Source organism: Carcharodon carcharias, chromosome 11 (genome assembly GCF_017639515.1).
Source record: "Carcharodon carcharias isolate sCarCar2 chromosome 11, sCarCar2.pri, whole genome shotgun sequence".
Classification (NCBI taxonomy): domain Eukaryota; kingdom Metazoa; phylum Chordata; class Chondrichthyes; order Lamniformes; family Lamnidae; genus Carcharodon; species Carcharodon carcharias.
The window spans coordinates 23,073,260-23,087,432 of NC_054477.1; the positions used below are offsets into that span (position 1 = coordinate 23,073,260).

General features: G+C 43.9%; 1 protein-coding gene across 3 annotated transcripts in view; it reads right to left on the reverse strand.

The window, feature by feature from the left end:
- The window catches only part of LOC121284107 (cohesin subunit SA-2-like), a 127,825-nt gene that overhangs the window by 55,357 nt on the left and 58,295 nt on the right, over nt 1–14,173 (reverse strand). For all 3 annotated transcript variants that reach the window (XM_041199201.1, XM_041199199.1, XM_041199202.1), the window contains 6 exons: nt 12,279–12,377; nt 7,631–7,710; nt 5,762–5,869; nt 3,027–3,141; nt 1,963–2,080; nt 1,774–1,877 (listed from right to left, as the gene is read on the reverse strand). In XM_041199201.1, coding sequence (XP_041055135.1) covers nt 1,774–1,877; nt 1,963–2,080; nt 3,027–3,141; nt 5,762–5,869; nt 7,631–7,710; nt 12,279–12,377 — 624 coding nt within the window. The remainder of the gene's footprint in view (nt 1–1,773; nt 1,878–1,962; nt 2,081–3,026; nt 3,142–5,761; nt 5,870–7,630; nt 7,711–12,278; nt 12,378–14,173) is intronic.

A 14,173-nucleotide genomic window follows, 5' to 3' on the forward strand; every position in this document is an offset into this window, starting at 1 on the left:
TGTCCCAAATGGAGAGATATCTGGAAAAATACACTCAATTGTATATAAAAATGAGATTATTTCAAACTTCTGGGAACTACAAGACATAACAACCTCTCCAAGTTACACAGAATCTTCTCTCATGTGTTTATCTACCTTCCCCTTAAACAAATCTATGCTATTCACCTCAAATACTCCTTACAGCAGCATGTACCACATTCCAATCACTCGCTGGGTAAAGACGTTCCTCCTGAATTCTCTATTGGGTCTATTAGTGACTATCTTATATTTATGACTTCTAGTTTTTGATTCCCCACAAGTGGAAAAAATTTCTCTACAGTTCTTCTGTCAAAACCCCTTCATAATTTTAAAGACCTGTCTTAAGCCACCTCTCAACATTTTCTTTGCTAGGGAAAAGAGCCCAGCCAGTTTTGTCCATCCTGCATCCTCTCACTATTAATACATGTAGTTTGCAACCAACTTGTAGGCCACTGCTGATGTTGATAAACAATCGGCCACATGGAGGCAACCAGCGGCCCTTCCCCCTTGTGGGAAAGCACCTGGATTCTGCTCACTGACATGGCTAAGTAATGGAGGTCACAGAGAAAAATCTGCGCCCTGCCACTTCACAGTTCTGCAGGATACCACTATTCCATCCAGCTCCCCATGCGTCCCAGCATTGTGCCAGTGATAATGAGGGGCCTTTAGCAGGGCTGGTCTTGCCCATTTTCAGTGACAACAAAAGAAGGAAAAGGCCAACAGCCCTGGGGGAAAGAAACGTATGCTTACAGTAAGGAATGGGAGAAAAGGCCAATTGGGAAACCTGAAAATGTTATTTCGATCCCTTAAAAGCCACAAAGGACAATGAGCATCTTGGATGTTTTTTTTTCTTTATTGGGATGTGTGTGCCACTGGCAAGATCAGCATTTTTTTGCCCTTGAACTGAGTGGCTTACTAGGTCATTTCAGAAGGCAGGTAAGAGTCAACCACATTACTATGGGTCTGGAGTCACATATAAGCCAGACCAGGGAAGAAGGGTAGATTTTCTTCCCCAAAGGACATTAGTGAACCAAATGGGTTTTTACAACAATCAATGATAGTTTCATGGTCACCATTACTAACTTTCACTTCCAGATTTTTTTTTTAAACTGAGTTTAAATTCCACCAGCTACCAGTGGGATTGGAACCCATGTCTCCAGAGTCTCTGGATTAATAGTCTGATGACATTACCCCTACACCACCATCTCCCCCAGTATATGATCCAGGCAACGGTATCATATTAATGTCCCAGTGCAAAACCTAGATGATCTTATCATATTGATCCACCTATGTTTCAACTCAATGTGTAACAAGCACCTGGATTCTTGATATACACTGTCTCCAGGCGATGCTCCACACTGGGCACTCAAATTTTAAAATTCTCCCAACTAATTTATTGCTTTTCACATTCTTAATGCACAAAAGCATTAAGATGAACATTTGTCTTCATGCAAAACCAGCCACTCACATAAACATTTGGTGACATTTTGGGGGAAATCTCAGCATTTAAAAATAGAAAAAGGTTACATTAAAGGATAGATATTGGTTGCAATGATTAGCCAACAGCTCCAATATCATTGAATCATGTATTAGTAGAATGGTGGAAAGCGAACTAGATGATATTGGTCTTACTTTTCCAGCATTTCCCATGTTCATGCCAAGTCCCATGTTGTATATTGTGCACCATGTCCAGATGGCCCTTTAGCTGAACACATTCTGCAATGAAACTAGGAAACTATTGGATAATAGACTAACCTTCTTCCCTAAACATCTGCCTCCAGGAGGAAGGCCCTCTGCAGCCTGTCGTATCGTGCTCAGCATAATTTCAACCAATGCTTTCTTCTGTAGGTGAGTCAAAGCTAGAAGAGAAAAGGGCTTTTTGAATGCAAGTACCGTGAACTGACAGCAGGAATTCAAAGTTTGGCCCTCCAACAACTTCCTTACCTTCCTCTTCAGAGTCACCGCCCTCCAGCAATAAAGCCGTCATGGACTCCCAGTCCTTCAGTATGAATGCTGAGCAATCCCAGAGACTGTCAACGAGGTAGGCTGGCCGTGCACTATCCTAACGAGACCAAGGAGCAAGCATTAAACCTCAATGGAGTTCATTTGTTCCTGGGATTTTGCGTGGCTGATTTTTGTCTTGACAAATTGGGCTTAAAATGGTAGCTGCAGATTGGATCCCTGTTATAGAAACCTCCTGATTTTCCCTTCCACTGATATCTCTCGATTTTTCATCAGTGGGTGGCCGATTCACCATTGGTGGCTGTGCCTCCCTAAACCTCTCTGCCTCTCCACAACCTTGCTCCTCTTTCTGTTCTCCTTGGAGAAGAGAAGATTAAGTGGAGATTTGATAGAGGTGTTCCAAATCAAGAGCAGTCTGGACAGAGAGAAACTGTTCCCATTAGCAGAAGGGTCATGGACCAGAGGACACTGAATTAAGGCGATTGGCAAATGGAGCAAGGGCAACATGTGGTAAAATCTTTAGACACAGTGAGTGGTTAGGATCTGGAATGCATTATCTGAAGAGAAAACATTTTCAGGGCTATGGGGAAAGGGTGGGGAGTGGTCCTGGACTTCGAGACTTAGAATCTGGGGATTGCTTGTGGTCCCAGTCCTGGCCACTGCTACCACTAGCACTTTTAGGACTACACAGCTGCCGGCCAATCAGATTGGCCAGCAGCTCTCTGAGGAGGACCTTGCGCCTGAGTGAAGGGAGAAAGCCCCGTTTCCAGCCAATTAATGCTCGCTGTGGTGCTGTTGTGTTTGGCAGGGGTGCTTTTCCCGCCGATTCTTCACATGGCAGGACAAGAAACCCCCCCCCACCATCCGAAAATTCCTGCCGATGGTATTAGATGGAGTTCCAGCTTTTCCAATTCCATGCCGTTGATGGATGCAACCATGGAGAAAAACACTCCACACGTTTCAGCAACAGTAATAACTCACAATGTCGGACTACAAGCAAGGGAGCAAGATTTAATATTGTAATATATCCTAAGCATTAATCTTACCTCACTCTCCTGATAGAAGTTAACTAGAGTCCTGATGTGGTTGAGATTACGGATGGGTTTTTCATTTCTCTCAGGCATTTCATCTTGCACTTCAGACTCTTGACTGCAAAACAACCTAAATACAAATGTTTTCCATTGACTGGTGTTTCTTGGTCAAATAATTGAGAGACAATGGCCCTCTTCATTAATCCCTACAAATATTGACACAAGTTCGGAGGGTCCCCTACAAATATTGAAACACCCTCAGGTCCCCCAGAAAATACTGACAAACTCTAATGGACCTCTATAAATACTGACATACTCTAAGGACTATCTGTAAATATTGACTCAGAACGCCCTGCACATATTGACACACTTACGGGGACCCATTGCAAATAGAGATATATTCCCGAGGACCCATGGTCCTACTGAAGACAGGCCTGCTGCCGAAAGAAAATAGGTGGTATCATTTCAGCAGAAAATATTATTAATATACAATACAAGAGTGTACTAGTAAGCCAACAGGATTGTGGATTCAAGTCCCACATGGGAACATAATCTAAGCGAACACTCCATTGCAGTACTGAAGAAGCTTTACACTGTTAAGAGACATGTGAGACATTAAACTGTCACCTCATTTCCCTTCTCAGGTGGATGTTAAAGATCCCATGGTGCTATTTCGAAGAAGAGCAGGAGAATTCGTCCTGTTGTCCTGGCCAATATTTATCCCCCACCCAACATCACTAAACCATCTGGTTATTCATCTCATTGCTGCTTGTGGGAGCTTCCTGTGTGCAAGTTGACTGTAGCATTTTCCACATTACAACACTGACCACATTTCAAAAATACATCGTTGGTTGAAAGGCACTCTGGTCCTGAGGTCAAGAATAGCACTATATTAATGCAAGTTCTTTCTAATACAGGATATGGTCCAACTCCATTACTATGACATCACCAGGAGCTTTATTCTTTCATGGGATGTGGACATTGCTGGCAAGGCCAGCATTTGGTGCCCATCCCTAACTGCCCTTGAACTTACCTTGCTAGGTCATTGATCTGGGTCTGGAATCAAATGTAGACCAGGCCAGATACGGATGGCAGATTTCCTTCCCTTTTTATTAGTGGTAGTTTTTATTGAGACTAGCTTGATGTCCCAGATTTATTAACTGAATTCAAATTCCGCCAGCTGCTACGGTAGGATTGGAACTCATGTCCCCAGAGGGTTAGCCTGGGTCTCTAGATTACTGGTCCAGCAACAATACCATTGCCCTTATTGGTGAATTTATGGCAGGGTACTAGGATCAGCTTTGAGGAATATCACTGACATCAAGCAGCAAATTCTTGAGCCACTGTTGCTGGGTGTGATGTGCCTGGCTTAAGGAAATCTAATGTCCTCAAAAATGCCTCAGGGTCTGCTCATACCCCATTTATATCATGGAAGCCCTTCTAGCAGTGGTGCATTAGCATTAGGTTGCTGCAGTGGAACTGGCTAATAACTTCCTTGTTATACACAGTGCATTATACACAGCCTGCAGGTGGAGCTACTGCCTACAGATTTTTTTATAGAAACTGGTGAAACAGGCAAGTCTTGACTGTACGGAAAACACAGATACTCAGGAAGCAAATAAATCAGATCCAAAATTATCCTCAGCTTTTTTTGTAAAGGAGAGAGGTATTTGACTGAGCTGCCACATGATGACAACATGTTATAAAGGGACAGGCTGCACACTTACTGTTACCTCTTAGTTTTCCTATTGGAAGCCATCAGGCCACGGAGAAGGGTGGACTTTGCCACAGACATTTTGCATTGAATCCTCCTTTCTGAGGGAACTCCTCCAAGGACAAAAGAGATTTTCTGCTTCTGTGTCACTTAATTTACAATTTTCGACACATTTAGATCGACAGGCAGAAAATCACAGGCTGGGAAGTGGGGGGGGGGGGTGGGGGATTCGAGCTCACTTGTGTGGTTTCTAACTCTTTTCACGTTGTCGCTTGGCGGGAGCATTAACAAAAATATAGCTGCTCGCAAGCGGCCCAGCTTCACCTCATGGGTCAGGGAGAACATACTTTCTCTTTAACCCCTTTTGATCCTCAGTAACAGCCACTGGATTTCAAAAGATACCAAAGACAAACACTATTTTAAACATTTTAAGCTCCAGACATGTTTCTATCCACAGGGAATCGCATCAGATACTTGTGTTTTTCTCCTCCTCGTGTTTAATTAGTAGCTAAACACCAAGGCACCAATCACACACAAGGGATGAGATAACAAAAAAATACATAGGGTGGGATTTTCCAGCCCCGCCCACCACAGGGATCGCCTGGTCCCCCCGAAAACCAATGGGCTTTTGGCTGGGCCGACAAATCTCCCAAGACGAGGCCGCAAAATCCCATCCATAGGTTCATTGATAAGGTTCCGAGAAGTTAGTAGCATTATTACAAAGCTGGAGAACTTGCATATGTGTTTGAGTTGGTAGCTTCCTCACAACAAACCGGGACTAAGCCTGAATCATCATATATCGCATCGTTTCCCCTCTGGTGATGTATGGAGAAAACATGACCAGTGGGTCAGGCCATTTTTCAGTTATCTACAAGTGCTCGTCCTACATATGAACCCCACCGCCAACGTCCTCAAGATTGGTTCTTTCTTGGCCGCAGCTCCACTGCTGAGACTCGCCTTAGGACTATGAAAAAGAAGACGGACGCCCGGGCTATTACTGCGCTCGTTCTCTCTGATTCGGAAGATCATCACTTACTTTCGGTGCAGGAATTCACCAGCTGCCAAAGCCACGGCTCTATGTGCTGAATAAACAAAGTGATACAACTGCTCACAGTCTCTTGAAGTTAACACCTCGTCACAGTTCCTACGGGAAATTAAGAAACAGATTCAAATCATTTTACTCCATGTTGTTATTTGCACATTATTTTCCTGGACTGCAACGGGGTAAAACGGCCAGAGTTCCCGAACCTGATCTCTAGCCCTTTTGCATAGTATGTGAATGTTGGGATGGAGAGGTTTAGGTGATTCCTTGATAGCCTCACCGCAGTCTGATTAGTTGCCATTGTTCATTGTGTAAACTATTGGTACACACAGAACAGAGCTCCACCAGGAGTCCCCACCTTAACATGATGCTGGGAGAAAAGGAGGTAGCATTGGAAAAAGCAGAGGTTATTTTAACCCTGTTGCAAGCAAGCTGGGTTAGGTTGCACTCCTGACATTGAGTCTGATGATCGTTGGTTCAAGTCCTGAAACCAGAGTGTGTAATCTGGACTGATATTTCAGTTAAGTATTAGCCCCTCCGCCCCTCTGAGTGTCACTATTCCCCCCAACCTTTCATTCCTCCAAGGCCATCCCTGAGTGCCACTACCCATTCAAAGTCTTCCAACTGCACAGCCCTGCATCCCCCTACCCCACCCCGCACCCCCACCTAACTCCTGCAGAGGCTATTGCTTATCTGTGGACCACTGCATCATATACACTACACAGGGTAGCACTCAAATATGGACGCTCCAAAATGTCTAGATTCACATGCGATACATGATATCCCAATTAAGCTGAATAACAGTATAACAGCTTCTGCTTGCCCCCTAGGCTCTAACTACAGCTGTAAGGTTTTGGCATATAAAGACACACAATGATTTGTAGGGAGCAAGGCACTACTACGGGGATTCTACTTCATCTTCAGTTCCCTGTCTGAAGGCAGGTCCTTGGCAATTATTCACCAAACTATAGCAAAGTGCTGCAATTTTTAAGATGGGTAGGATGAGGAGGAAGGACCCAAGTCTACCTCAGCTTGAGCAGGGATCAAACCCCCTACTGTTGGCACTGTTCCAATCCACAGGCTAGCCATCTAGCCAACTCAGCTAACCAGGCCATAGGGATTGGAGGTTGACAAAGAGTGCAGGACTGACAGGTTAACCCAGGCCCCCTCCTCACTGATGCTGCCTGACTTGCTGAGTGTTTCCAGCATTTCCTGCTTTTGTTTCTAATAGGAATGATCTTTAGCACTAAGCACAAGGCAAGTATCAGAGATATCAATCCATGATTGCAACATTGTGCTTGCTTGACAAATTTATTCACTGGAAATGAATGAGAGGTGGTTTGGTCAGTTGGAATTCCATGCACTAGGACTGTATGATCTATTGGCATTCGATATAATAAAAGCTAATGGGAGTTGGTTCAGTCCACTAGTATTCCATAAAATAGCAATATTTTGGTATGTTTTGGTCCACTGGAATCCAGTATGTCCAATGGGAGAGAATAGGAAGTGATACAGTTCAATGAAATTATAAAATAGAAGAGAATGGTGAAGTACCTGACCATTGGAATTCTATAAACAATAGGGAATAGAAACTGTGGCAATCAAGTGGGACTCTGTATGATATCAGTGGATGCTAAGAGCTTGGAAATGACTAAATAGTCAATGGCCAGTCCATCAAAGTTTTGTAGAAGAGGAACAATCGGGAGGTGGTATGAATTAAAGGAACACAATATAATCATGCTGGCCCCAGGATGGTTTGGATTACTGTCTCCATTCACCAATCGGAAATCCACTTTTCAGGAACTGAATGTAGCAACACAACTGGAAAAATCAGCTTTATTTTAAAAAGAAGTATTCACTTACTGCAACATGAGAGTTAACACCTTAATTGCTTGAACAGCTACTTCACTTTCTTTGTCCAGTGTCATTGATATGATCCTATCCTGTAGGAAAGCAATGGAACATAGTATGGAGCGCTCAATTAGCAAGATGGAGATCAACTTCCTAAAAATGTCAGCAACCTTCACCTCAAGAGTCAAGTGATTATATTAATAATGATTTAATGTTCAAATGGTAATTTAATAACATAGCAGCATCTAATTATATTGATTATTTCTATACTATATTTAGAGCACATGATCATATGCATTTCATATTTAGAGACTAACCATTAACATTTTCCATGCACTAATGCATGCTTGTAGTCTATTTTTTGAATAACCCTGGCATACAGGTTTGTACACACTGATTGAGAAAGCGGTTTCTTCAAAGAGTATTAAATTCTTCAAAGAGTCTGAAATTCTGATGGGCCTGTTCCACCAGCAGATGTGAGGCAAAGCAGGTCAAAGATTTTGCCAATGTCAGGCAACCTAGACCTCCTGACCAAAACCACAGGAATGGAGTCATTTTTTATAGTCGAGGTAACAATCCACGACTATAAGGAAAAGTCACAAATGATTGGTTTCCAAACTCTGGTAGTTTTCTTCAGTGGGTGTTATAAAAGATGCCTTACTCCTTGCTGACTCGTTGCCTAAGAGGCAAAATACGGGTGCAACAATTTCCCCTCCCTTACTCTTTCTACCTTTCGCCTCCCTCTGCCCCTCCCTCACCCCATGACTCAGCACATAACCTGGCCTAAATAAAAACAGAAAATGCTGGAAAAACTCAGCTGGTCTGGCAGCATCTGTGGAGAAAGAAACAGAAACCTGGCTGTTGTGTTGAGTCGTTCAATTATTCGGTGTTCAATTGCCTGCGTCTTTTGACCGCTCGCTGTGTACTGTCAGTCAAGTCTGTGGTTGCAGTTAAAAAACTGAACCCAAGCTGAGAAGCATGAGGCTGCAGACATTTTGAAGCATTTTAATAAAAAGCTCACTTTCACACACTGAAGCTGGTGAGTGCCATGTCTGCATATCTCTGAGGCACAAAACACAATAGCTGGTGACGGATGAGGATGGCGAATAATTTAAATTTACCAGCTCTGGAACCTTCCTTTTCTGCCCCAGGAGACATACCCCTGCCATAGGATCGACAGATTTCAAAGTTCAAGGTCTTATTTACTTGCTATGGGTATGGATGGTCCACAGCCCAGAGGTAGCAGCGGCCCACAAGAAGGCAATACCCATGTATTGCCTTGCAGCAGAAGGCCAGCCAACATTCGAGCAGTTCACAGAAGACACGTTTACATTTGTTACAGCATTTTACACCAGAGGTTTCGGTTTGCTGAAGCACTCCCCTATGTGCTTGTAATAAAATTTCCTACTTTCAGCTCACTCCAGGCTCTGAGTGGTTTTTTTTCAGTAAGCGCTCTCGAGAAATACTTTGAGCCAAAGAAAAGTGTGAGTATTGAAAAATGCATGTTCCGCCAGAGATGCCAGGGAAATGGTAAGCCCATAAGATATTACATGGCAGCATTGTGTCAACTGGTTTCTCCATGTAAATTTGGCGCACCAACTGATGAATTAATTTGTGGCCTACTCACTGGGAGGACTCCAATTCCATTAATTAGGGGACACCTCCTCATGGAGGATGATGGCCTGACTTTGGAAAAAACCATGACCTTGGCAGTCCAAATCGAATCTGCCCAGTTAGATTCAAAGAGGTTGCACAGAAATGCACCCTCAGACTCAGGGTCAGAGGTACAGCTCGCAGGTAAAGGTTATGGATAAAGAGACCCCAGCAGGCTCATCAACCCTTGCCCCAATCACAGACAGATATGCTCAAAAACGTGCCCAAGTTGTGGAGGTACTCATCAATTCACAACACCATGTCCAACTTGAGGGAAAAAGTGTAACTCACACCCAAAGACGAATCACTTTTTGTTTGATCTTCATAATCAACATAGCAAGTGGTCGGAAATCGCTATAACAAGTTCCATAAACACCGCTTTGGTCACTGACATTCCAGGCAAATTGTTTACAAAATGAGGTTTCCCGGAGACTATCATTATGGACAACTGACTCAAGTTTGTTTCTTGTCAGTTTATGGAATTCCTGACAAACCTTAGTATCCACTGCCAGCTGACACTTAAATATAACCCTCAATCAAATGGTGGCATCAGACAATTCAACAGGGTGATCAGAGCTAGTATGTCGGAGAGGAAAAATTTGAACAATCCGTTCATATCTCACTCCGCACATACTGATCCACCCCATACTCTCTGACCGGAAAGACACCGGCCAAAGTTACAATAGGTCATAACTTTCACATGCCGCTGACCAATCTTATATGCCATCCAACAAGAATGTTGGAGCAGAAAAAATTGCAAAGAGACGAGGTTAAGTTAAAGTGTACTGCAACAAGTTGACACGTGCAAGGGAACCAGTGATTTGAAGTTGGAGATTGGGTTTGCATCAAATGGTCAAATGGCAGCCACAAGCCTGCATTACCTCTATCAGGACCAAAGCAGGTCAAACAGTTACTCAGTACCAACATTTATCCTTTGGATGACAACACAGAGCAGAATGTAAGATGCTTGATAGGGAGTAGATCAGGATATTTTGCAGACAGTGATTATGAGGATACACTTCCTTTTTCATTAAACAACTGCAATAATGATCATCTGCCTCATCAAGGTGATCACACAGGACAACAATTTTAAATTTGCCGACCTCAGCATCATCATTAGTGACCTTCATATCTCAGAGACCAGTTCTGCTCTTCTGCTCATGATGGTTTCATTTAAAATAAAGGCCTTTAGTTACAAGGGGGGAAAAGATGTTTTGTTCAATTGTTCGGTGTTCGATTGTGCAAGTCTGTTGACTGCGCACTGTGTGCTGTCAGTCAAACCTGTGAGTGTGGTTAAAAAAAACTGAAACCAAGCTGAGAAGCATGAGGCTGCAGACATTTTGAAGCATCGTAATATAAGTTTACTTTCACACACTGAAACTGGTGAGTACCATCTCTGCATACCTCCAAGGCACAAAACACATACTGGCCAAATACAGGAGCTCACTGATAGTAGTCTGAATTCAAAATTCAGCTCTGTTTAACTATTTCTTTCAACATAACAGAGCAAATGCCTCAAGTTTAGAAATGTGCCCCGTATCACATTGGGAATTGCAACAAAAAACCTGCGATATACAGCCACAATGACTCTCCACATAAGGTAAGACTGAGAGGGAAAGCTTTGATAATATTGATACTTCAAGTGTTGTGAACAGATCACAACAGGAGCATAAGAATAAAAAAAACAATAAAGTTGCTTCACAATCCTGCAGGCCCATTTACATCAAGCTGATGTAAAAACGTTCTTAACATTAACAGGTTTCAGGTTCATTTTAAGGAACCTGTGCCCTAAACAGCCTCTATGCATACTTCCACCTGTACTTCACTCCCGGGCCTGTGGGTACCCTGCTCCCAGGCTCGCTGGTAGATGGCTCCTGGGCCACCGGCAATCTGCTCCTGGGCCTGTGTGTACTCCGCTCCAGGCCCCACCTGTACTCCGCTCCAGGCCCCACCTGTACTCCACTCCAGGCCTCACCTGTACTCCACTCCAGGCCTCACCTGTACTCCACTCCAGGCCTCACCTGTACTCCACTCCAGGCCTCACCTGTACTCCACTCCAGGCCTCACCTGTACTCCACTCCAGGCCCCGCCTGTACTCCACTCCAGGCCCCACCTGTACTCCGCTCCAGGCCCCACCTGTACTCCGCTCCAGGCCCCACCTGTACTCCGCTCCAGGCCCCACCTGTACTCCGCTCCAGGCCCCATCTGTACTCCCGCTCCAGGCCTCACCTGTACTCCGCTCCAGGCCTCACCTGTACTCCACTCCAGGCCCCACCTGTACTCTACTCCAGGCCCCACCTGTACTCCACTCCAGGCCCCACCTGTACTCCACTCCAGGCCTCACCTGTACTCCGCTCCTCTGCTCATATGTGCTACATTTGTGGGCCCACCTATACACCACTCCTAGGCCCATCAGTTCACAGTTCCGCTCAAGGCCACACCTGTACTCCACTCTGCTCCAGGCCCCACCTGTACTCCACTCCAGTTCCCACCTGCACCCAGCTCTGCTCCAGGTCCTATCTGCAGCCCACTCCTAGTCCCACTTATACTCCTCTCCACCCCTGGCCTTATCTTTCTTCTTATTTGTCTTTCTTTCTTTGCAAACCAACACATTTTCTAAAGCTCAATCCCACGTCCACCAACCCTCCATCGAGTATCCAGACCCAACCTAGGCCTCTGAAATGGTCACCATGCATTCTGCATAGAGCTGCCAACCCTCCAAACTTGTCCTCAACATTGCTGTGAGCAACACGAGAGAAGATCCAAATGGGCATTTTATTTTATCGCTTCGTTGAAATTTTTTTTATTATTAGTTATAGAAGTGCCATAGCTAGAAAAAAGGCTGTCCTACTGGGTGAGTCGGTTGGAGACAGGAGGTCTTGTGATGAAACCTTCAGCAATTGGTCAACCCTGATTCTGTTGCTGCTTCCCCGTACCAAACCCTGCTTGCCACAGCGAGTCTAGCCACTTCCTTGGGGTCCACCCAGACTGTAAAGATTTGACTCACCTTGAAACGACAGGTGAAAAGATCCATTTTTGAACAATGCCCTTTGTCAGAGTACAAGCCCAGTAATCCAATCAGGCATTTCAGTCTCACCTCGCTTTGCTTCAAAAAAAAAAGTGAATATAATGTTAGAGGAGAAAAAAGGAGTGCATTTTCTGCTCAATAAAATTTTGATAAACTAAACATTAATGTTTCCCGTTTCTCGTCCTTGATGGTTTTAACATATGTCTAAAGGCCCTTTGCTGCTTTTTCACCAACATCTATCCCCTCCAGTCCCCATTCAATTTCATCCTTCACATAAATTCTGCCACCAAGTGTTCATGGTATGGTAAGTATATTGTTAAGATACACAGGTGAATGGCATTGTTTAAATACTTAGAGCACGTATAAATAGAGACTCCTTCCGTGACCATTGGGCACCGCAGTGGCTGGGGTGCTTTATTGAACCCCCTCCCAGAACAACATTTTAATTTGATTCGTTAAGTTTCCTTTAAGAGTTTGTCATTTTTAGTTATCATATCCCTTTAAGGGACGTTTCCCCTGCCCCTGCCATTTTATTTGTTTCATTTGCTTCAATTTGCTTTTTGTTGTGCTCAAAAAGAGTATAAAGAGAGACTGCTTGGACACTGGGGTAAGAGATAGGAAGCAGAGATATTTAGTGCTGTATTTTATGAATAAACTTATCAAGAAAAATATTAGTGTCTCATTTCATATGTCACCAATTGATTTGGGATTGGACTAACACATTGATCCAGTGTCCTAACATTTGCCATCTCAAATGGGTCCTACACCTGCAAAATCTCACCAACAAGGCCATCTCGGATGACTTCCTCCTCTCCTTTACCACTCACACTTTCTGCTTTCCTCCAACCATTGAGGCCCCATCTGCCCATTCAGGTGGAGTAGAAGACCCTGCTGCACTATTTCAAAGAAGAACAGGGGAGTTATCCTTGCTGCCCTGATCAATATTTTTCTCTTAACCAACATCATTAAAATATTTCCAGGTCTTATATCACAGTTTCATTTGCGGAATCAAGCTGTGTGCAAATTAGCCGCCACATTCCCTACTTTGCAACAGTGACCAAACTTCAAAAAATATTTAATTGGCTGAAAAAGGATTTGGGAGGTCCTGAGGTTGTGACAGGCGCCAAGTTTTTGTCTTTCCACATCAAGCTCCCTCACAAATTCACTCTCAAATTCCCAAGTCCCTCTTCTCTGGCCCCTTACATTTTATATGTTTGTGGCTGTTCCCCCACACACTGGCTCCATTGCCTCTGTTTTGGACACATTTTTTTCCCATTAGTTCATTCATCTTCTCTCACTCCTGCTATTCCTCCAGTATGACTTCCATCTCCAGATCCAGTATTGACCAAACTAAGCTCAACAATATCATTAAATCTTTCTATTGTTCCTGGATTGACAACTGTCCATGAAGAGTTCTCTCTCCAAATTTCCCCAGGTGTAGAGCCCATTTGAGATGGTAAGTGTTTAGAGCTGTGGATCCAGGCGTTAGTCCAATCCTAAAACAGTTGGTGAATTATCAAAATAGACAATAATACTTTTCTTAATAATAGGTTTATTCACAGAATGCAGCATTACGTATGTCTGCTTCCTACCTACTACCCCAGTGACCCAGCAGTCTCTCTTTCTAAGTGCTCTCAGTATTTAATTGCATTAATCAAACTTTCAAATGGTGCATTTCTTCCTTCTTCAGGATTGGTTGTTGATATTTCCCACCAGTATAAAAAGCCTCTTAATTGCTATCAGTGTTTGCCCATCACATGGTTTGCCATGCATACATTCTCCCTTTGGCCTTTTTCTTCCCCCCTTCCAGCCTCCTTTTGTGAGCCTTCCTCCCATCGAGAAGGATGGCACCCATTAATAGGGACTAGGGAGGT